General features: G+C 29.0%; 1 protein-coding gene across 3 annotated transcripts in view; it reads left to right on the top strand.

The window, feature by feature from the left end:
• LOC107455456 (Delta[1]-pyrroline-5-carboxylate synthase) overlaps positions 1–24,151 on the top strand; it is a 46,202-nt gene that overhangs the window by 12,180 nt on the left and 9,871 nt on the right. For all 3 annotated transcript variants that reach the window (XM_016073032.3, XM_016073030.3, XM_016073031.3), the window contains exons 3-11: positions 3,252–3,395; positions 5,950–5,998; positions 9,544–9,599; positions 12,639–12,809; positions 12,904–13,122; positions 14,601–14,763; positions 17,477–17,620; positions 19,180–19,397; positions 22,323–22,460. In XM_016073032.3, coding sequence (XP_015928518.1) covers positions 3,252–3,395; positions 5,950–5,998; positions 9,544–9,599; positions 12,639–12,809; positions 12,904–13,122; positions 14,601–14,763; positions 17,477–17,620; positions 19,180–19,397; positions 22,323–22,460 — 1,302 coding nt within the window. The remainder of the gene's footprint in view (positions 1–3,251; positions 3,396–5,949; positions 5,999–9,543; positions 9,600–12,638; positions 12,810–12,903; positions 13,123–14,600; positions 14,764–17,476; positions 17,621–19,179; positions 19,398–22,322; positions 22,461–24,151) is intronic.

Genomic DNA, 24,151 nt, shown 5'->3' with positions numbered 1-24,151 from the left:
TAGTTATATATTTATTTATTTATTTATTTTTTATTTTTGTATAAGTGGAATGGGCTCTGGTTCGTAAAGAACCACCCCAAATGAATGCAGGTGATACGTGTATACTTTAAAATTATGTAAGGTTGTATGAATGAAGGATAAAACCTATAAACGGTTTTCTATTCCTGTATGGAGGCTCTGATTTTTAAATAAGTCACCCTATGAAAGATGGATATGTGTAATCTGTAAAATTATGTAAGGTTTTTTGAATGAAGGATAAAGTCTATAAACGGCTTTCTATCCAATAGTACAGACTGACTTTTAAATTAATTTCCCTATGGATGATTTTTTTTTTAGTCTGCTAATTTAATCAATTCGTTAAACATTTTTATTACTTTTTCAATTTTTCAATTTTTAATTTTTTCTCATAGATGGCAGCACTAATATTTTACTAAAAATTTTTTTCTTCTTCTTCGATCAAATATATATTTTTTTAATTTTATTTTATTTGATTCAAGCTATAAGCACAACTTCCAATATTTTACATCTTCGCGATTTTTGTTAACTGTTTTATTATTGTACTTTTAAACCTAAACCGCGCTTTAATTCCCACCGGTAAGTTCGATTTCTTTTTACATTTTTCTTTTATTTCATGATCTTTTACAACATAAGGTTTTTTGCGATATCGGCACATATAAAGAATAATTTTTATCTTAGGATAAATATTCTTTATTCAGAAATATCGCATTTATAGCAATTAGATGTGTCTTGATAACGACTATTTGCTTTCACCATTCTTGTTTCTCTACCATTTAGTTTTTTACTTTATTCATGTTTTTCATGTTAATTTGTATATATATATACATATATATACAGGAGTAATAAATAAATAAAAAAGGAATCGTCAATGGCCATTAAAACGAAAGAAATAATATCAAAGCAAAGTGCTAAAGCAGCTGAATGAATTGTATTAGCATAGAAGGTTTATGTCAACGATAAACCGTGCCTTGAGTTGGAAATTGAGTGCACCATCTCAATGAAATTGAACCACAGCTTTGCTGAACAATAGTTGAAAATTTCAACAAAAGATTTCGTTTGAGGTAATAACCATACCTCTATTACCCGAAAGGCAGTTCCACCTAAAACTCTATACTGTATACTTTATAAATAAATAAACAATTCACGATATATTTTTTAAAATCAAAATCTTGTGTTTTCTATCAAAATTACGTCGTGCGGGAATTTTAGGACCCCTCGTATAATTAAACATTTTTTTGTGAATTATAAGATAGACTTTTTTTATTTACATAACGTATTCTTTAATAAGAAAAGACGAAATTTGAAGTTATTTCTAGGTAAATAATTTCCAAGAAATAAAAGATTATATCATTCATAAGATGTTTTAAACCTCAAACTAATAACTTAACTTTCAACTCTTGCATACTTATAACAATTTCGAGACAACTTATAACACTTTTCAACACTTGTAACACTTTTCGAGAACTTTTCAACCAATTTATTTAAAATTTTGTCATTCATAACTACAGAGTGTAACACGGAGAAAAAAATTTTATACTTTATAATTCGAAATGTTTCCAATCTCAATTAAGTTCAATAACAAATAATTTAAAAAATTTATTTTATGCACAAATCATTATTTAATAAACACATACCTGTTTTTAGTTTTTGGGATCACAAGATTTTCAAAATTTTATATTTTTCAGGTCGAACATTTGAATTTTTCTATAAATGAAATGTTTATGTAATGAAGTACATCTTTGATGCCTATTTCTGCAACTTTAAATTAGGTGTTAAATATTTATCATGTCTTGGATGAGGTATTCGGAACATGAATGTTTAAATTCAATGTGTGACAATTTGATCCATTCAGAGTGAACTTTTTCTTCTTGCAGTATTTCAAATTTTTTTTCAAAATGCACACAAGGGGGGAAAATTATACCATTATGGTCATAAAAACACCTTCTTAATTAGAAAAAAATAATGCCAAGAAACTGAGGTGGTAAGATATTACTTAATAAAAATTTTATTCGCTTCAAAAATATTCAAATTAGAAATAACAATCGATATGTCTCAAGTGCTCATCAGCTCTACATAGCGCGGGGAAATGAATTTTACCCTGATTTCCCCCTATCGGTTACTGTTTTATCCTGTTCTGTTTCTCATATATTTTCTCTCTAGGCTATTGTAGTTTTTCTAGTTTCGTTTCTCATCTCTAGTTTTCCATTTCTCATTGATAACTTTGCGTTTTATATTTCAAATCAGTTTTGTATCTTCTCATTCACGCCTGCGAAGTTTTGAAAATAGACGCCTGTTTTTGAAATGAATTTACAAATTGAATACATAAATGGAATGCATAAAATTAGGAAAAATGTTGAATTGTAATAGTGAGTAAAAACTTAAAAGGACGCTATACCACGGAAGAAACTTTTAATCACAAATTCTCTTTCACCTTCATAAGTAATTTACAATTTAAAGTATAGGAAAAGTATGCTCTAGCAAACCTTGAGTAAGCCATAAAGTTTCAAATACTGAAAAGAAATATTCAAATTATCAAAATGAGAAAAAATTATGATAGGATAACTTAGGATTACGCATTGAAGTTTTCTTATAATAATTTGCTTGAATTTTGATCTTTTGAAAAATTTTTTCAACAAATGGTTTACTCTGGGCTTCAACTTACTTTTTCTATACTTTATACTCACCTTTTCTATACACTAAATTCACTTATTATTTATTAAAATTTGAAATTAGTTAAAGATGCGAAACAGAATTTGCAATGAAAAGTTTATCTCGCAGTACAGCGTCCTCTTAAATCAATCCGAATCCCTTGAATCCGAAAATTGAATCAAAAATCCGAATCCCTTGAAAAAAAGGTTTGTTTATTCAGAGAAAATACGTTTTGTCTGATATTGTAACTTAAAATATCGTCAGCACTTATTAATTAGCATATTTTAGATCATTAAGATTTAGACCATTAAGATTGAGTGCTAGAACCTGGAGATCCGAACATTAGATCAAATGTTATTCACGGTGGTGAATTTTACTTATTTATTCACTTACTTATTTATTTATTTTGGCGCACTATTCTCGGTGGCCCTCCGAACCGATTCTCTAATCACTGGCCTACAACTGTCCTCTAATTTTAAGAAACTAATTATTGTTTACACACAGTTAAATATCCATATGCTTTTTTATTCCAATTAATAATGAGTAGTTCTCTAATGTTTTCTTTAAAATTTATTTGAACATAGATTTCTCAATTGCAAAATGAGGGAAAAGAAATGCTTATGGTTACAAGTGGAGCTGTGGCTTTTGGAAAACAAAGGTTGAATGCTGAAATGCGAATGTCCATGTCAATGCGAGAAACGCTTGCACAAAAAGAATCTGGTTTTCAGGTAAACTGAATATATATAGAATTACGAATGATTGAATTTTGAAATAGTTATGCGTGTAAATAAATAAAAAAAGATTTAAGTTTTCGATTTCCAACAACAAATGGAAATCTGTAATCAAGTTCTTTCCATATTTTTTTTTTACTACTGAGCATTTTTTAATGGATCAAGGATACGTCTAAGTTCATTAAATATTTTTGATAATGTTAACTGCCGATGTAAATATACATTACAAAAAGACAATCAGCAACATTAATAACACTTTAAGTTATCCGTAAAAACCGTTAAACAGTTTAATGCCTTTGTAATGGTGTTGATTACTCGTTAAAAATTTGTAGCAAATGGTGCAAAAAAAAAAGACTTGAATCTTATTTCTTCCTCTTTATGTATCATTGATAATACTTGATGATTATAAAACAATTTGCTGATATATGCATATCTTTCAAGAGAACAGAATAAAATTTTATCTAAATATATTATAAGGTATGAACTAAAAAATAGTATTAAAACCATTATTGAACTCTCCTGACGTTTACAGTGACATAATTTCAAAATTTTAATTTGTCAACGTTTACTTCTTTTTATCCAGACGGGAAATAAAATACAATGGCGTAGAGTTATTTTGAGAAATGCATTTATAAATCGTCAATGTTGAAGTGATGGAGATCTAGCGGCTAAAGAATGATGAAGAAAGCGCAGTTATTTGCTGCAACTTGCTCTATTCAGCTCTGTCTAGCGTCGCTACTAATCGTGCTTAAAATGTATCGTTTTAACTAAAATGTGAGTTTATTATTGTGGGTATTACGTTTTAATTGATGACAAAAAAAGTAGTTGTTCCCGTTTGAAATTTCTGAAATTCTTTATCTAACCATAAGAGCTGAAGAAATAATAACCATAAGAGCTGAAAAAACACTAACATTATTCTTGAGCACATTGTTTATAAGACCTGCATACAAAATTTTATTACGTTTTCTCGAACAGCATGCTCACTAGGAAGTCGAGTGCTTGCAAAGTTATTTATATTCATCCTGTACTTTGTGTAATAATTTTGAAAACTTAAGATTTTAAAATCTTGACTTTCATTTATTTCTATTTTTCTTGCTGCATCCAACCATAATTATCACAACCAAACATTATATAAAGTAATATAAAATTTATGATGTAAGCACGCTTTTCCCTAGTGATGTGATAGCTATAAAATCGACACATTTATTTCCAGTTTTATTGTAGTAGCTATCTATAGACGTATATATCGATTGAGTTAACATGTGACTCATTCTACATTAACGTAAATAATGGAGTAGGTGAAATGAAGGTAATAAGATATAATTGTCCTACTTCTATTTTTGAAAGCTATTAAATCCAAAATAATTTTATGGTATATAGTGTTTGTATTTCTTTTAGTCGCCCTTGATATAAAAATAACATTATGAGCATTGATAGGATTTCGAAAGAAATAACTTCATATTTTTATTGTCTAAATTTAACTTCTTTAATAAGCTTCCGATGTTTTACCAGAAACCAAAACACAACTTCGTCCTTTATTTTTCTTGGTCTTGAAAAAATCGAATGTACACTGAAAAAAATTACGGCAAAAGTACCGGAATTCAGGGTACCGTAAAATCTATTTTTACAGGAACAAAGAATATGATATACCGTTTTTTTTTTACAGTAATAATTACCGTAAAATAACTGAATCACTCTAATTAAATACATATTTCTGTAAGAATTACGGTATAATATTTTATGGTAAAAATTGATTTTAAAATGAATTTAAATGAATTTAATGAATGATTCTTAAATGAATGCACCCAAGGAACTGGAACCCGATACCTTATACCGTAATTTGAATCAGAATTTTTTACGGTGTATTTGAGTTTCTAACTTCAACCAATTTAGGTTAATACAGTTAAACCTCATTAACTCGAAATATAGCTTTATATGAAACACATGTTCGGCCCCGCGAGTCAGCAATTAATTATTATTGTATTTTACATGTTTAACATGAAATTTTCAAGCTGATTATCACTTAACATGAAAGGAAACTGGGCACAACACAGATAAGAAGCATGTGAATAAAGTGCCGATTATTAAGTTTGAAGTTATTCTATTTTCCGCCTTTGTTAGAAGTAACAGATGGGTAAATGAATAAAACAGTCGAAGTTAAATAGTTAAATAAAGTAATTAAAATTTTAAGCTTATTCTAATTTGTTTAGTACATAATAGTATTTACATACATTAATGCAGTACATAATGTGTTTTGATAGTACGTAATAAATTGTTTTCATGCTGTATCGGATAAGATGAAATCTGGTTAGCATGAAATAATTATGATAGTCCCGCCAATTTCGCGTTAACGAGGTTTAATTGTAGTTATCTTCTCAGAAAGACCTTTTAGTAGGTATTAGATATTGTTCTAGACAATTCTTAAAATAAGCCAGAAATTTAATTTCTTTCAAAGTTAATTAGTTTTAGTATTATACCCACAACGCTTAATTATATTTTAATCATAGCATTTTATTTGAATATTTTATAAGAAAATGTATTGTTTTAATAGGGAATCGTGAGGCCAGAACCTCGAGCTGCTGCAGCGGTGGGGCAATCAGGTCTGTGGAATGATTCCAAACTATTTTTATTTTAGACATCAGTTTGTACATATGAGACGAAAAATGACTAATTCAACGAACATATGAAAAACAATGACTAAAATAATAATTTATTTAATGGCTGAAACATTATATTATTATATAGGGAAACATAATACGTTTTACCCATTTTTACTAAAATACAATATATATTTTTTGTTAACGTAATAATATTCCAAAGTTGACGTTATTAGATTGCTAATTATGTTTGTTATCTGTTAACATTATTATATTTTACCTAAATTATAAATTAAAATTTTTGTTAGGATTTTGAAAAGTGTATAAATTAGGCCAAACGTCCCTACTTTAGGGTGGTTTAACTTAGTATGATGGAGGTTTGATTCATGGAAATTAAAATAATTATTAGAACTTGTACATTAATAATTAAGTTTCTAAAGAAATGTTTTGGGTAATAATTGTATTTAAGAAAGCATCAGATATTTATTTATGACTAATAAATAGCAAATCTAAACTGAAATTGTTAAAATAATTTAGTTTATTGCAGTAAAGCGAACTGTCTAAAGTTGTGTTGATTCGTATTGTTATTGACTTTCTTCTTAATATTTAGTTATGTTTTCTTAGTTTTTTTCCCCTTCATATTGTGGCTCGTTCTGATTTTTCTCTTTAACAGAGATATCTGTTAAAATCCGCGATTTGGTACAATAAGTCAAACTTTCTTTAATATCCATTTCGTACAACAAAAAAAAGCGCATTAAAATAAAGAGTAAAATTAATAATAAATATAATCATTTATATATTAATCTAAGTACACAATGAATCCAACTTTTTTCTATAAATGCAAATGATACCTCACACATGAGAGAAGAAATTAGAAACTTTTTTCTATGAATGTAAATGATACCTGACGCATGAGAGAAGAAATTAGAAACTTTTTTCTATAAATGTAAATGATACCTGACGTATGAGAGAAGAAATTAGAAACTTTTTTCCATGAATGTTAATGACAGATCGCTCAGGAGACAAATAATTGCGACAAAGAAAAATTACTTTTCTGAATTAAAGTGATATTATGTGCTATTTCCAATTTAATCTACTTGCAAATGGCTGATGAAAAGAACCAATATGCGAAGAAAAAAGTATAATCGAAACTACCAGAATATGATAAAGTTTTCCATGTTTCTGGTTATATGGGTACACCAAAAAACTAGGTAATTTTTACCTAAGGCTAATGATGTTGATAAAATTAACAATAAAATGTAGTTTGAAAATATGTGATAAAATTTGGTAAATGTGGGGAAATTTGGTAAATATAGTGAACTTTGGTAACTTTGCCAAGATATATTAGAGCATAAAAACCATTTATTCGGTTAAATTTACTTTTCAGTTTTGCTTTTTTTACTAAATGTATGGTGATGAGAATTATAGCTTTTGGAAACCAGAATTCTCGGAAAAACGTTACCATATAAATGAAAAATATTCAAATGAATAGTTTAAATACCATACATTTTGCTTTCATTAACCAGAATTATGTTGTTGTTTTTTTTCTCAGATGTCATTACTATAGTAGGGTAATTTTACCAGAATTTTTTTCTCCGTGAGCTTGATACCGTGCTGCAATCTATTGCTTGTCAGCTAAATAAAGGCTTTAAATAAATGTAGTCCATGTTTCTCCTATATTATTGAACTTAAATGACGTTAATGATTTTTATTTTATTTTATAACCGTCATTGAACAGCCGACCCAATTTTGGGTTTACGACTATTAATGCTAAACTCCGTAACCTTGCAATTTTGAACCAATCCAGAAGACAAGGAAACTCCTGGATCAGTACCCCCAGAGGTATGATTTGTTATGGGGACATGGAAGAATTTGAGATTTGACAGATTTATCGTGCATTAGTAACCATTTACTACAAGGGGAGTCTTCGGCCGGCAGGGATTAAACCCACGATCTCTTGGACATGGGCCCAGACCCAGTGTCAAATATATTGATATAAATTTATCACTTAATAATATTTTGGGATTTGTTTTTCTGATTACATGCCGCTCTCACAAAGGGATTGTTCTCTCAGAAATATGATTGGTTTTACCCCACTCGTTATTCGGAATTTTTAATTACACTGAAAAATTGTAAGGAAGATACGAAATTTTATTCAATTAGCCAGTTGAGCAACCTTATAGCATATAAATATCTAAATATTTGAGTTCTGTGAATATTGTTTCAAAACCAAAATTTGAAGTCACACACTATGAAAAATATTCCACAATATGTAAAATGAGTAATTTGTAATTTTATAAATTTATTTAATGAAAATTATTAAAAAACTTAAATTTAATTTAATTAAATTTAAAAAAAATTGTCGCATTTATGAGTTTGCCTTTTTCTATGTTACTATTTCTAAGTTTAAGCTGCATTTTTTGCCATTATTTAAAGCTCGTATCTAGGAGTATCTAATAAGAATCTTCCGTTTTTTTTTTTTTTTTTTTTTTGCAATGCACAGGGGTATTAATAGTTTTTTCTTTTTTTTTTCACTATTTCAAATTTTAAGTAATAAAAAGAAAATAGTTGAACCAATTAATTTTTAAAAGGGAATTAAATATTTAATGTATATATCGAAGTTTTTCCAGCAATTAAGAAATCTTGGTATGTTAACTATTGCTTTTAAGAAACACGAGGAGATTTTATGAGTTTCTTGTCATATGATTGGAGCATAGTCTCACAGTATCAAAGATTTTTAATTTTAGATGATCCATAAAAATAAATCTGGAATCACTGATGTCATGGCGCAGTTATGGTAAGCAATCATGTTATTGTTTAGTAGTAGAGGCAAAAACAATGTTTATATAGCTGCAAATTTCCCATAATTTTATTTTATTTTTCACCGATTGAAAATTTTTTTTTATATATAATGTGCAATAAAACTTCCAAAACTATGTACAGAGAAAACACAAAACAAATAAATTACATTTAGTTTAAAACCTATAAGCTATCAAAAATTCTTCTTCATCAGGACAAGAAGCATTTAAATTGACATGGACATGATTTTATTCGGTAAAAGCCAGAACAGAAAACTTAGCATAGTTAGTATTTCAAAATAATAAATATATAGATACAAAAACCTAAAGGAAAAAAAAAAGAAAGAAAGGAAAAAATTCTGTGTTTTCAACATAATCAGACATATCTCATGAAATTTCAAACACGTGATATTTTAATGAAACTTTAATAAATATCTTGTTATAACACAGCAGATAAGAGACAAAATAGAGCGCAAGGTCAAAATGGAGTGTGAAAAAAAAATATATTCTTAAATTGAGTCAAATTAAACGTATCCAGCGTAAGTCCTAAAATATAAATTTTTTTATCTCTTTAAATCTTCAAAGCTTTCCAAATAAAAATGTGCATTGTACCATTAAAGTTTTGCTGATTTATATAACTTCATATTAAACTAAATGCAAATATTATTAGAATGTTATTTTTTTAATAAAAATTACATCAAACGTTTGCAGTCTACTTATAATGGTTTCTGATACTGTTATCTATTCAAGGTCTCATGGCTCTATATGACGTAATGTTTGCACAGTATGGAGTACATATAGCTCAAGTAAGAGTCTTCTATCAGCATTAATCCTAAAAATTATAAGAATGCTATCGTTTTGTTTTTGTTAAGTTTTAAAGTATATAATTCATATCTATTCTATTACCAAGTTTTTCTTTCAGGCACAGAAACAATTCCACTATAAATTCTAAAAGGTTACATATGATTTTCACAATAGTTTCGCTAAAACTGCTAAATAGATAGGTAAAAAGTTTAAAAGAGAAACAAAGGCTGAATATTTGAAGTAAAAAAAGAAGAAATGAAATGAATAGATATAAAAATTAGCTTGTCACAGAAGTTAAGTAACACATATAATATTCTTTATCAAAATTAAATAAATAAAAATATATAATAACTTGCGCCGCTTCTTCACCAACTGAAACTGTATTTTTCAGATTCATTTTGAACAGTACCATTTCAATGGGTTATTTTAGTTCCATCTGTGCATACTTCCATCACGGCATATTTTTTTATGTACATAGTTGTTCCCCATAGTCACCATATTCGTAAGGAACGTTGGGGTAAAGAGAACGTTGTCAGGGTGACGTATAGATAGATGAACGTGAGATAGAACGTATAAGATTCAAATCACGTTTAAGAGCTGACCAATTTTAAACTACAACGTTTGCTCTATTCATCATTTCGTTGACGTAAGTTAGTGCTATTTTATTGAAAAATCCGTTTTGATCCTCGTATTACATCTTCAAAAGATTATGTATTGAACTCGAATGCAGTTAATGCTCCTCTGAGGTCTGAAGACCATTCAAATATATTATGCTATTCTAGTCATTGATTCTTAAAACGCATAACATCATATTGTTTTGTCTTTGAACCATGATCTGTTTCTCTGGTTGCGTCAATAATACAGTTTAAGCCATCTGGCACTTCTAAGTTGCAATTTATTAGTCACTCAAAATTTTGTTGGAATCTTATTTTCGTCGAATGAGTTTTACGAGTTAAAATTAGTATAAATGCGAGAGAAACGTAGAAAATGTTAAAAATTTTTTTATTGATTACTTATTACAATAAATGAATCAATATTGAAACCTGACTTACATGGCATCAACTAATGTAATCAAGATATATAGAATCAATTCATGGAACTGTCAATATACGTTCAACATATTTTTTTTCAAGATTATTATTCAAGATTCTATTCGAGCTTATCCTATATCTGTTCAAGGATATTGAATTAGTTCATTCAACCAAAATGAAAAATTTACAGATAATTTACGAAATCTAGATAAACTACTCGTAGAATAAAGATTTTCATCAAGACAAATTAAAGGTTCAGTATCCAGGTTCGTTATGGAACTAGACACAGAACTTACATTCTTCTAATGCCAAAACCATGGATAAACTCCGTTAGGGCGAAAGCAATATAACTTATGGAAAAAGAAACGCTCTTCTTGTATTTTTTTTAAAATTATTCCTTTTTTATAAAAAATTATCGGGAAAAAAAATCGATTGCAGCAAAATACACTTAAGAAAAATCATTTTAATTAAATTTTGATCTAACGATCGGATTTTCACATACTGTGGATTCAATTTAAATGGTTCGAGGGGGTGAACTCAATTATGCTAATTAATTACGCCAGACGATATTTTAAATTGCGATATCAGACACAAAAATGTACTTCATCTAACTGAACATACCATTTTTTCGATGGATATGGATTTCTAACCCTGAAAATATAGCGATACGCAGCAATCAGGGAAATATGGTTCCAATGGTTAGGTCAGGAAAGCTGTCTAAAGTTTGGACTCTAAAGTTAACCTTACTTTTTGAGTATTTCGCAATATCTTGGGAATTTTTTTAAGCGAATCGAATCAAAGAATTTTTGAGCACAATTATAAAATTAGTTTTTCCAAAGATAATTCCATATGAAAAATAAGTTTTACTTATTATTCCTTATTTTTTTATTATTTTTTCAATAGTAGTAAGAAATGAATAGTAAGTTATATAAATTTTTAAATCCCTTCAAAGAAACTTTTATAAAGGAAAATACAAAATCTGGACGAAATTGGAAGAATAGTTCCAAGAAATCGAATTTACAATATGTTTTATATTTAAAATTCGATTTCTCAGAAAGTATTCGATCTATTATGTTTAAATTTTGTAGTTTGTCTTATAGAATTACACTCTTTAAAATTATGTGAAAAATTGTTAGCTTTAAAATTCAAATTTTTTTTACTGTTATTAAATAAAATAGTAAATATTAACTGAAAGTTATTTTATGCGCTGAATTATTTTTGGATAAACGAATTTTATATCCTTAAGCAAAAATTTTTTGATTCGTTTAAATTTCTGAAATACGGTGAAATACGCAAAAAGTGAATACGGTGAATACGCAAAAGGTAAACGTTGAACCGCACTTCTGACCAAACTATAGGGACGATATTTCTCAAATTGCGGCTAACCCTTATAGTTTGAGGTTCAGGAAAAAATTGCATGTTTTTAATTAACTATTGCTATTACAATACTGCTTGTCTTATAATAACAAGATTATCGATTTTTTTTAAAAACTTATTTGAAGTAGCAAAGATGGTTCATGAAATAATATTGTAGAAATTACTGATTTGAAAATAATCAATCAAAACTCCCCAGTTCATATGATTACAAAGCCTTCTTCTAAAATTTTATTATTTTTATTGCAAAATACATGGTGGGCCAAATCAAACAGTTCTGGAATAAAACATGACATTGCGTAGATTAATATGTTAACAGATATAACGTGATAACATGCATCACAAATAATAAGGCAATAAAAGAAGATGAATTAACCTCTTGAATATTTTATACTGTTTTTTATATTACTGTTGACAGGTTTAGTTTACTTAACAACCCTGTCACCTGTATTTAACGAAATTAAGACTTTTTAGAAATTAGGTATTACTTAACGGCACACCATGTTCTCTTTTTTTCTTTCTCTGTCTCTTTTTGACAGCTGGTTTCATTTGACCCACCCTGTATACATTAAAGCATTGTCTCATCAATCAGTACAAATGTATTAAAATCACCAAATTCTTTGACATCATTTTTAGGTCCTTGTCACTAAACCTGACTTTTATAATCCTGACAGTCGTTTTAACTTGAAAAGTACTGTTTTAGAGCTTCTCGCCTTGAACATAATTCCGATTGTAAACACAAATGATACAGTGGTAACTCCAGATGTGGATTATTCAATAGGTGTCGCAAAATATAACGAAAAAGGGGTAAGTACTCAAAACGTATACCGATTTCAACAATTTCACCTCATAATGAAAATATTTGTAAAACTCGTTATGTATTTAATGTGTACTTCTTTAGCAAGTGATAAACATCAAGGACAATGATAGCTTAGCAGCTCATTTAGCGGCAGAAATGAATGCCGATTTATTGGTTTTGATGTCTGACGTAGATGGTATTTATACTCTACCACCTGATCAAGATGGTGCTCGGTTTCTTTATAGTTATTGCCCTTCTCTGGATGGCAATATTCATTTTGGTGAAAAAAGCAGTGTGGGATTAGGTGGAATGGAATCAAAGGTAAGCTTGATTTTTTTTTTAATTAATGTGAAATATAAATTAGTTCTGTGTTCGATTTCTTAACTAAAAATATTGCATCTACAGTAAAATCCGCTTGCCACGAGCCCTGATTTAACAAGGGTCCGAATTTAACGAAGAAATCGGAATTACTTGGTTGATACAATGTTAATTCTGTAAGAGCATATTTCGAACAAACACTGGTTTTAGCAAGCATTACTTTGTGACTGAGGAAAAAGTATCAGACTCTGAAAATCTGAAAATGAGTCGAGAGAATTTGAAAGTTTTATGTCTGTTAGCGCTAATGCTATCACTTCCAAGATACCTATCTACTTCTGAGGATATTTTAGTTAAAATTCAAGTTAAAGCAGATGAAAAAATAATGAAAACGATGATGATAACAATGGATTTGAAGTATTTCATGCAGATCCCCCCTTCCGACGTACTCAATGGCTTTTGAATGCGCAGAAAAACTTCAATTTTTTTTCTGATGGCAGGTGTGTAAATGACGATGTTTGTTCCATGAATCTTATTCAAAGAACAATAACACAACAAAGAGGCAATAAGTGCTATAATTTAGCATGTATGTATGAACCTTCATGATTTTTTTTAGCCAGCAGGCTTATTTATGAGCACTATTTCATAACTAGTTAATATTGCGGTCCCTTCGCACTCGTTATAAACGAGTTTGAATGTACTTAATTAATTGATATATTTTAAAATGTCCCCTTTGATAGTGCATGAATTTTCTATGGTAACATTGAAAGTTGTAACAGATAGTTCGTTTTTCATTTTGTTGTTTGTACATTGAGCTACGAATGAACTTTAAAAAAAAATTGTTTATCAATGAAGTGAATAATTGATAGATTGTACCGGGCTTAAAAGCTGATGCTTTGCAGTGTATGGACTCCAACTGTCAGAATTTTGTCCTGTTTTGCTTTTTTTTTTAGAAAAAATGTGAGTTCAGTTAAACGCAGATTAAGCTGTAAGTTTCAAATGCTAAAATGATTTTTTTTCAAGCTATAAAAATGTAAGCAAATTATGACAGGATTACGCAACTGAACTAATCCTGCAATAATTCATTTGCATTTTAATATTTTGGAAACAAATTTTTCAGCATTTAAAACTTCATGGTCACTCTAGTTTTTATTTAGGTTCACTTGAACTCCCTTTTCTCTAAACTTAAAATTTTAAAGTATCAATAGAGGTGAACAAAATTTGTCATGAAAATTTTCTCCCTTGGCATAGCGTCCTTTTAAATTCTTTCACTGAGCCACTCTCCATCGAGTCTGACAACAAAGCAATATCTGAGTAAGCGAGTGGCCACCGGTCGATGTAAGTGGAGTATTCGAGAACAGAGTGACGCAAATGACGTAACATATTACTAGCAATTATAAATTGAATTTGTAAATGGAATAAACAATAAGTACTCATAAATTATCATTTCTATAATTATATTCCCTTTAACATTATTTTTACAGGTGGCTGCAGCTAGCTGGGCTCTGGAGCGAGGCATTGCAGTTGTCATCTGCAATGGTATGGACGAACAGGCTGTAAGTCGTATTGTTCAGGGCAGACGGATCGGAACGTTCTTCACTGACCATAAAAACGTGACTGTTACAGTCGAAACTAATGCTATAAATGGTTAGAGCGCTGTTTTCAGTAATCTACAATTTTTAAAATGCTAATACAGCGAACAAAATGACTTTAAATATTTTAAATGCTAGTATGATAGTAAAAAAAATTTTCTTCTTAAATATAATTCATGTATTTTATATTATTTATTGTTTTTTTATTTATGCATTTTTATATGTATAAGATTAATAGGTAAAGGTATTTGCAATATCGCTCAAATTAATACATCCTTTCAAAGTGTGCAAAAAACGATACCGTAAACCATTACAGTTTTAGTAAACGTTTATTCAAATTTCAAAAATTTTTTTTCGCAGTATACTGTACGCATTGTTTTGATCATTGAATAAAGCTTCATAAAACACGTTTAAGAGATATGAGCTCGCATGTGATCATTCATACAAAAATATGAAACTTCGAATTCTTCATCGACGTTGAATTTAGTGAGTTTCCCAGTAAAATGTTTCATACTTTATTAACTTCACTACTATGCAATAATCGTTCCTAGTTTTATTTGTTTTGAAGCCATTTAATGGTATATGTAGTATTTATTTTTACTTTTCAGTAGTAATGAATATATTTTATGGATGCTTATTTAAAGTACAAGTTAGTCTGAAAATATTGATTAAAAATTATGCAGATATTTGTTTATTTCATTGGCTAAACATGTACCGTCATCCAGCATTATAACAACATATGTACGATTATCCGGGATAATCAAAATTTAACAAACGCTTTTATTAAATGTCACTTTATGCTCATTTTTAGCATCCTTGTTTTGATTTGAATTGTTAACTTTCATGCTTCAAATTGTGTCTATTCGTGAAGTTTTGGATCACATATTTAAGTATTGTAATTGTTTAAAAGGTAAATTTATACATTTTTAGTTATATTTCAGATGTAACCAGTGTTTTTTTGTTATTTCCCTGTAAGCATTTTTAAACATAATCTCAAACAGTACTTATATAGTTTATTTACTTTATTGATTATATTTCCATTTTGATTTTTTTCTTTGTTTTTAAATTCATTGTTGTTTCTTGTATGAGGAGACAAAGAACACAAAACTATTAAACTATGAACCTTGCAAACATTGTCCCTACTGTTATGTGCAACCTTTAACAATCACTAGAAGACGTTATACTTTTTTAATTTGAACTTATTTCCGAAACTTCCTTCATCAAATTAAACGTCTTAAACTTTTTTGTGCTAACTAAATACTTGAAACATTAAAAATGTCAAAAGTATACTTTTTGAACTTTTATTTTTTTCTAGTAAAGATTTTAATCGGTGGATGTTCATTTTGTTTAACAACTTGTTACCTAATCATTAACATAAACTTAAAATTTTACAGCTGGTTTCAGTTACACCTTATCGGGGGTGATATGGCATTTTGTTTTATTTTAATTATTTATTTTTTGTCTTTAGCAGACATGCTTCAAAATACTTTCATACTTTCAAGCATAGAGTGTAACTGGAGACTAAATATTTACTACGTTTAATTCTCCAAAATAAACGCTGTGATTAGCAGAACTGAAAAGTGGATTGAAAAACAAAGAATGACGGTCAAATAGCATTCCTAAAACAAAATATTTTCGTTGGGTGTTAGATAATTTACCTCTATCAAACAATAGTACCAAATATAATGTAAATTCTTCCTATCAAGCAAAGCTTTTTAATATAAACTTTATAATAATTTATATTAAAAAGATTCATGCTCGGTTAGGTCCATACCAACCACAGTGTTATTTTCTTAGTTTTTTAACTAATTTATTTATTTATCATATTGCCCTTTTATTGCTTCGATGCTTTAATTCAAGGAACTCGAAATGCGCAGTAAGAGTATGTCTAATTAAAGAGAATTTCCTCGATAATTTTGTCAGTAAAGAACTGAAAAGTGAAGTTATCCCAAAAAGAACCCCTAAATAAATCACCTAGATTAAAAAAAAGAGTACAAAAGCATCGAAGGAGTATTATTGTATGGTTTTGAACAGCTGAAACGTCTTGAAGAAAAGATGTTTGTATTTTTACATTATGTTGCAGACACAACACGATGGTTGTAATCTTATTCTTTTAGTTTAGAATTTTGTGGGTTTAATATGAAAACCATTCAAAATCAAATTAAATTTTAAAAAATAATAATCAATCAAATTGTTATCAATTTTAAAAAAAATATATTAAAATTCATCTCCTCTGTATTTTTGTATAGGTACATATATTTCTTAAAATATATATCAAAGTTTTATGTTACACTTGATGATATCCTTGTCAGAGTTGGTCGATAGACTTTGTAGCAGTTGATATTCGACTAGCCGCCTGCTGTGACCAACACGAACTTACCGCTTCGCAGTTCCATATTGCTCTTTACCTGCACACACGCATGGTGGTAATTCGAGGGAAAATGTTATTTAGCATACTGTAAATTAGGCTAATTACCTCAATAACTGCAAAACATCGAAATAAATCTTCTTCTAGTTTTTTCGTGGTCCACGTAGTCCAAATGTGAGATTCTATTTATCTAATAAAAGACACATATTCCAAATTTTAGCTTTCTAACTTCATAAGAAGTGTAGGAATTTATCATGAGTGGATAAGTTAAGACTTGGCTTTTCTACATATTCAGATATTATGCTATTCTGGGCATATAGTATTCAAGCCTTGTGTTCTTACCTCATTAATCAAAAGTGTTTGGAGGAAAGTTATTTATCAAGATTCTTTTCATTTTTAGCTAGGAAAGGGAGCCGGAAATTACAAGAACTTACTGGAGATCAACGAGCTGAAATAATTCTACATTTAGCCGAACTTCTTTCAAACCGCAAAGAACAAATTCTTGCAGCAAATGCAATAGATATACGAGAAAGTGAAGCATCAGGTAACTAAAATAAATTATTTGATAAATATCTTAATCTCACAGAATTGTAAATATTTTAGTAATACACCAACATTACAGCAAAGAATATACATAGGGGAAGAAGGCTAGCTTCCATAGAGATAATGTAAACCAGTTCCCCAAGTGTTCATACGGTCCCTGTGTATAAAGGTAAAAGCAACATTTAGGAGCACAGTAGTAGAGGTTCTTGAAATGGTTTTGCAAGCTGCTTTTCTCCCATGTCTCCATATCTTAAGACCATCCTGTAAGTGACAGGAATTCAATTACAGGAAGTCTCTTTTTTTCATTTCGTAGGATTGATGTTCACACCGTTGCTGTAACGCGAAGTGTGAAGTCATGGAAAGGATCAGAAGAGTCCGATAATAAGTTTTACATGTTTTGGGCATTATTAAATGACATTGAATTGCATTTTAATTTTTTTGAAAATTCATTGGAGGAAAATGATCCTAATTTTATTATAAATGTTTTAATTGCTCTTTAGAATTTGAACAAAACGCTTATGAGGTGCTTTTCTTTAAAAGAATGTAGAGAACAGCATTAACGAGTATTTTTAGACTTCCATATTTAAAAAAAAAGGTCCGGAATTTTAAGTTGATTCTTATCTTTAAAGAATGGAATACACATGAAAGTTAATTGTAGCAAATTTTTAGATCTTTATTTTAAATTTAAACTCAATTCTAATTTCAATTAAAATTAGACTTACATTAAATTAAATCCTAAGGTTAAATCAAATTTTAATTCAGAAATATAGGAGCTTGGAGCAACCAAATGAGAACAAATTCTTAAAGTATTTCTTGTGTGCTGAACTGCTATGAGCGCTGTAACCGAGTACAAATGTAGCAGTAGTCTCCCCCTGAGACTCAAATAATGCGAGTACATAACCCTATTGTCATTTTCTATTTAACTTGACTCACATCAAATATATGTGAATCTGGACTTGCTTTGTTCTTTCACTTTCACAAAGCTCTTCAATTACATCTTTACACTCTTTAAATCACAACACTTGTTCTACAAATGATACTTCATTCTTTTTGTCTTTCTTTGATTCATGTTAAATATACTAAGGATTTGCATAACATGAATAGCTTGTGGAATATAATGATAAACCTCATTTTCAAATTTTAGAGAAAAGTGTTTTAAAAGAAAAAACCATAATTTCCATGTAGGCAATCAGATGTTTCTGCATAAATCTAGTTATCTAGTAAATATCCCGGGAATGTGAAGTATTTACTACGGAGCAGTTTAATATAAAATTATTACCTTTAGAAAAAGAGTGGTTTAACACTACTTTTGCCAGAACCTCTTCAAATATATCAAGCTTAGAATAAACGTAATGGAACCAATAACAAAAAGTCAACTACATCCTTAAAATCGTAATGACTCCTGGCTTACCCCACGCCAACACTCTATGTAGCCTACCTAATTTAATTTAAAGTCAGTTAAAACCCTTATATTATTGCAACTATCTTGCAATTTTATTTTAATGTTTAACAATAAAGAATGTGAAAAAAAGCATTACTTACTTGAATTCTCTCAAATAGGTCTTGCAGCACCATTACTTTCCAGACTTAGCTTAACACCAAGTAAACTGAACAGTTTAGCTGATGGCCTGAAACAAATTGCAGAATCTTCTCACAAAGTTGTTGGTAGGTTGTTGAAAAAAACTCAAATTGCAGAGGGCATGGAACTTCGTCAAATTACCGTTCCAATTGGAGTACTCCTCGTCATATTTGAAAGTAGACCAGACTGCTTGCCTCAAGTAAAATTGACTTTTTTAATCCCATTAATTAATTATTTTTAATATGTATTTAATATTAATTCATTAATTTAAACAGTTTTTTAGACTCGACCTAGGTTCTCAATACACAATTCATGAAACCAATAAATACTACATCACTAACGCTTAATCCATTTTTTTCTAGCAGTCATTTGGATAGAAGTAGACTTTTTCTGCAATTACTTTATCTGTACAAATATTAAATAGCACTTCATTTTCGTCCATATTGAACGGATAGCAAGCAATTTTTTTAAAATTTCATCTGTTGTGATTAATTTGAGAAAATCCATGTACGTTTACACCAATTTTCTTTTTATCTCAAGAGATCGAAACCTTTACCTAATTTTTTTAATTTATTTATAACCAGTCAAGTATGGCAGAAAAAAGGAATCAGCATAATCATTGCTAGCGAATTTTTTTATATTTATTAAAAACTGTGGATTATATTCCTGATTTCGGGGAAATCGAAAGCTACTTTTGAAGGTTCACATATTACGCAGACAAATCCAATTTTTTTTCCATTTTTATCCAAAAATATCTTTCTAGATCTCCCATTCAAGGTTTTTCTCGAAATCGCAAATGACTCCCACTGGCATAAAGTCTTAATTTTTTTCTCTTTAATTCAAACAAATTACAGCAGTGTGCGTCACAGTATTGCAAAAACTTATTACGATCAGACTGGCACTTCTCATATTGCTGCTGCGTGTTCATCCCCCCCCACAAAATACGGTACTTTTGCACATATTACGTCATACATTGCAATCTACAATAACCGGATTCCGAAAAGCGTGATTAATCATATGCATCTTATCATATCTAATTTAAATCATATGTATCTTATCTAATATCATTTGTATCTTATCTGATATCATATGTATCTTATCTACTATCATATGCATCTAATCTAATTAAAAAAGAATTTAATAAAATAAATGAAGCTTCCGCAATTTTGTGTTGCTTTTTCTTTGTTTTGTCAGTATGAACAATTCTAACTTTCCATTTTTTCGACTAATTTATGACGTAATATATCATTTAGAAATTTTGCATTCCCCCGCCTCGCCCAATCAATAGATTGGATAATTAATTATTTAATTCTTTCATTTATGGGACAGAAAGTGTTGCATTTATGTCCCTTGCCTTTCCTCTATTTAAATTCCGTATTAAGTTTTTTTCTTTTCTTTATGGTATTAAAACTTCCATTTTATCACAAGTATTTTGACTAACAACTCAATTTGAATGTGTAAAATGTCACTGAACCTTAGAGTCTGATATTTAAAATAAATTTTCAACTTAGTACAAAATATGTTAGCTTCTCTTCACTCTAGGGCTAACACAGTAGACCGGAGAAAAGGATTACCCTTCTCTCGTCGACCCATTGTTGCTAAATATTAAGTGTGCAAGAAGTTTATACCACATTTTTCATTAGTATTTTTATATTTTCACAATTAATCAGAAAAATGCTGCCTCTTACTGTAAATATCGCTAAAGTAAAGTACACACTTACTGTAATACACTTACTCTACCACTAAAGGGCCACACGTTCTGATAGAATAGGAATGAATCAGTATGACTCCTTATTCTTTATAAGCAGATGAAATATTGTAAATTTCAGACTTTTCATTAAAGATTTTTGAATCCTACTAAAAAGCTTAAAAGTAAGAATATTTTTTATTAGTCCTTACTATTGTACACCTCTTCCTATATTTTATTTTACTTTTACAACTATTATTTAGTTTATTCATTAAAAATCTTCCTAAGGACTAATTTTATAAACACGTAATAAGCCATTAAGTCTAACTAGGTTTAAGCACATAGCTATTTTTCAACATTTTGTTACTTCCGTCCCTATCACTACTGTCCCTTTAAAAGTATTTTATAGAAAGTACTGGATTGATTATTTGAGAGATAATAATTTTATTTAATAATATTTACTATATTTACTGATTTTTTCAATAAAATATTTTTAAATTAAAAATATATTTAAGAAACTAGTAAAATTAAAATTGGCAAGTAATTTATTTATTATTACTAATGCACTAAGCTTGTTGAATCAGTAAGATAATATTATATTTATTATTATGTATGCACGTGCTGAAATATCCGAGTTGCTTACACGTGTTGCAATGGAAATTAGGACCATACAGAATCCGTTAAATTCTAGTAATTATAGTACATATGAGATATAGATTTGGACAAATATGAGTGGTGATATATGATGATCTCTGGTATCAAAGATTTATCAAAAATTAACGACAGTAAACGGCGAATCAATTTTATTAGTATATCTGATAAAAGGTTTAATTGGCCTTCAGAGTCAGGCAAAACTATTCTTTAATAATTATTTATTATTTTTATTTGCCATCAGAGTAAAGCAAAAGTCATTTATAATTATTATTTTTTGTTATTTCATTTAATAACAGTCCAAAATATTTTACATTGCAAAGCATACTAATTTTTACATCATTTAAGATATGCAATTTTAAAGGACAAGATATAAAATTTGAACTAAATCAGTCGAGTACTGATAAACCCAATTTTAAACATACAACTTTTTAAACATTGATAACTCAAAAACTATTTTACCGATATCGTACAAATTTTGCATTTCAAATTAAGTACTTTAAAATGATGTAAATATTTATGTATGTTAGTGTTTAATATTTTTTCGACTATTGCTAAAAATTAATAAAAACTTTATAAAAACCAGTTTTTTTAAATAACCAAACTATCTTAACCAAAATATCTCATTGCCTACTTAAAAATTGTATTTTTTTCCCATTGAAAAGACTTTAAAATCTCTAAACAATTTGCAAATGTGGTTTATCATTATATTGTCCCAACCCTCTTGAATGGTAGTTGAAATTTTTAAATGAGTTTTTAATTTTGATATCATTGTTTTGATTCTAGGTAGCAGCTTTAGCAATTAGTTCAGCAAATGGATTACTCTTAAAAGGAGGAAAAGAAGCAAGCCACACAAATTCATATTTAATGAAATTAGTTGGTGAAGCCTTAGCTATCCATGATGTATCTGAGGCAATTTCACTGGTAAAAACAAATATTTCTCTTAATTAAGGAAATCTAAGAGAGTCTGCCACAATTCAACCTAACAATAAGAACAAATCCACAAAATAATTTTTTGCTAAACTATTTAGGAAAAATATTGACAATATTTATTTTTAATGCATTTTCACTGCTTGTTGTTATTACGCTATTATTTATTACGCTATTATTTATGACAACAGCTGTTTTGAGAGGGTAAGAGAGGTTACGGACATGGGTAGAAGAGATTGTTAACAATAATAATTACACTTAATTGCATAGTAGAAAATTTCATTGCTGTGAAGTTTTTTTCTTTTTGAACAAATATTATGGTATTAGGAGTAAATATTTCAGCCTAATGATATAAGAATAAGAAAAGCGCATCAACTATCACGTCAAGATTTAGGCTTGGTCAGACCCTAAGTCATTGAAAATAGTAGGGCCCCTGTATGTTCAACTCCATTTTCTACACACCAATAGCAAACTGTTATAATAATTTATCGTTGATTATTAAACATAAAATTAACAGCATTTGATTATATTACTTGGCTGGAAATTTAAATATAGTTAAGAAGTATATTGATAATAATGGGGCTAAATGTAGAATTTATTTTTATTTCATAACTGTTAAACTTTAATTCTCTGAAGAAAAAAAAGTTACTGCAGAAACACATTTTAAGTTTATTCATTTCACAAAGCCCAAAAATATGTATCGTCTTTGTGGGCCCTTGTAGTTCTTGGAGCCCTAAGCAGCAGCCTATCTAGCTTATTCGTAAGTCAGGCCTTGGGAGCTATTTTCTTTTTTCTTCTAAGTAGCAAACGCGCAAACTCTCCTATTTTGGAAGGAATGATTACGCTGCTTTTTTTTTAGTATGATCACATCTAGAAAGAACCGTTGGTGTACGCACCGTTAATCAAGGCTTACAGCTTTTGAAAAATTATATAATTTTAATATGTTTTATACTATTACCGTGCTGTAGAAAATCAGAGGTACAGCAATGAAAATTCAAGAACTTTCTTTGGAAATGGCAAATTAAAATGGTTATGTTTTATGCTTAACGTTCGTAACAATCAGCTTGATCATTCAAGTAGACACTACAGCATTGCTGATGTATAACTATCTGGTATAGTAGCAAGCATGCTGTACTCCCCCCCCCCTCAAGCAAAACAATGCGCATTCTCTCTTAGTTTTATCTTGTCAATATTTTTCAAAGCCCTCTCACCAACGACAATAAAAAGGCCATAGTTCAAGTAACTTACACACACTAGAGGTAAAGCGCGCTATATTTTTTAACTACATATACCACCTTGAGGTAAAGAATTACCTGGACTTACGAACGAACAGATAACTTAAATTTTTTAAAAGTTACCAAATACTTTTTTTTACAAATTTTTATGAGCCCAGATACTGAAGTGCTAGAATAACTTTTTAATTACAGAAAAATACGACTTCAAAAGCTTTTCATTTTCAAAAAACTGTGACTCTTCTTATTGAAGTTTTGCGCCATGATTGGAATTAATGTAAAACAGTGGTTCCGAACTTTTTCTAGCTACGGAACCCTAAATAATCAAGCTTCTTTTGACTTCCTAATAATTCCTTCTTTCCTAAATAATCAACCATCTTCTTCTCCAAGTTTATAAATAAAGTTTAAGGTAATGGGAACGTTAAAATCTATTAAAGAGCATATTTAAAATAT

This window comes from Parasteatoda tepidariorum, chromosome X1 (assembly GCF_043381705.1).
Source record: "Parasteatoda tepidariorum isolate YZ-2023 chromosome X1, CAS_Ptep_4.0, whole genome shotgun sequence".
Taxonomy (NCBI): domain Eukaryota; kingdom Metazoa; phylum Arthropoda; class Arachnida; order Araneae; family Theridiidae; genus Parasteatoda; species Parasteatoda tepidariorum.
The sequence above is the reverse complement of the archived record's forward strand: the minus strand, read 5'-3'. Positions and strand labels throughout refer to the sequence as shown.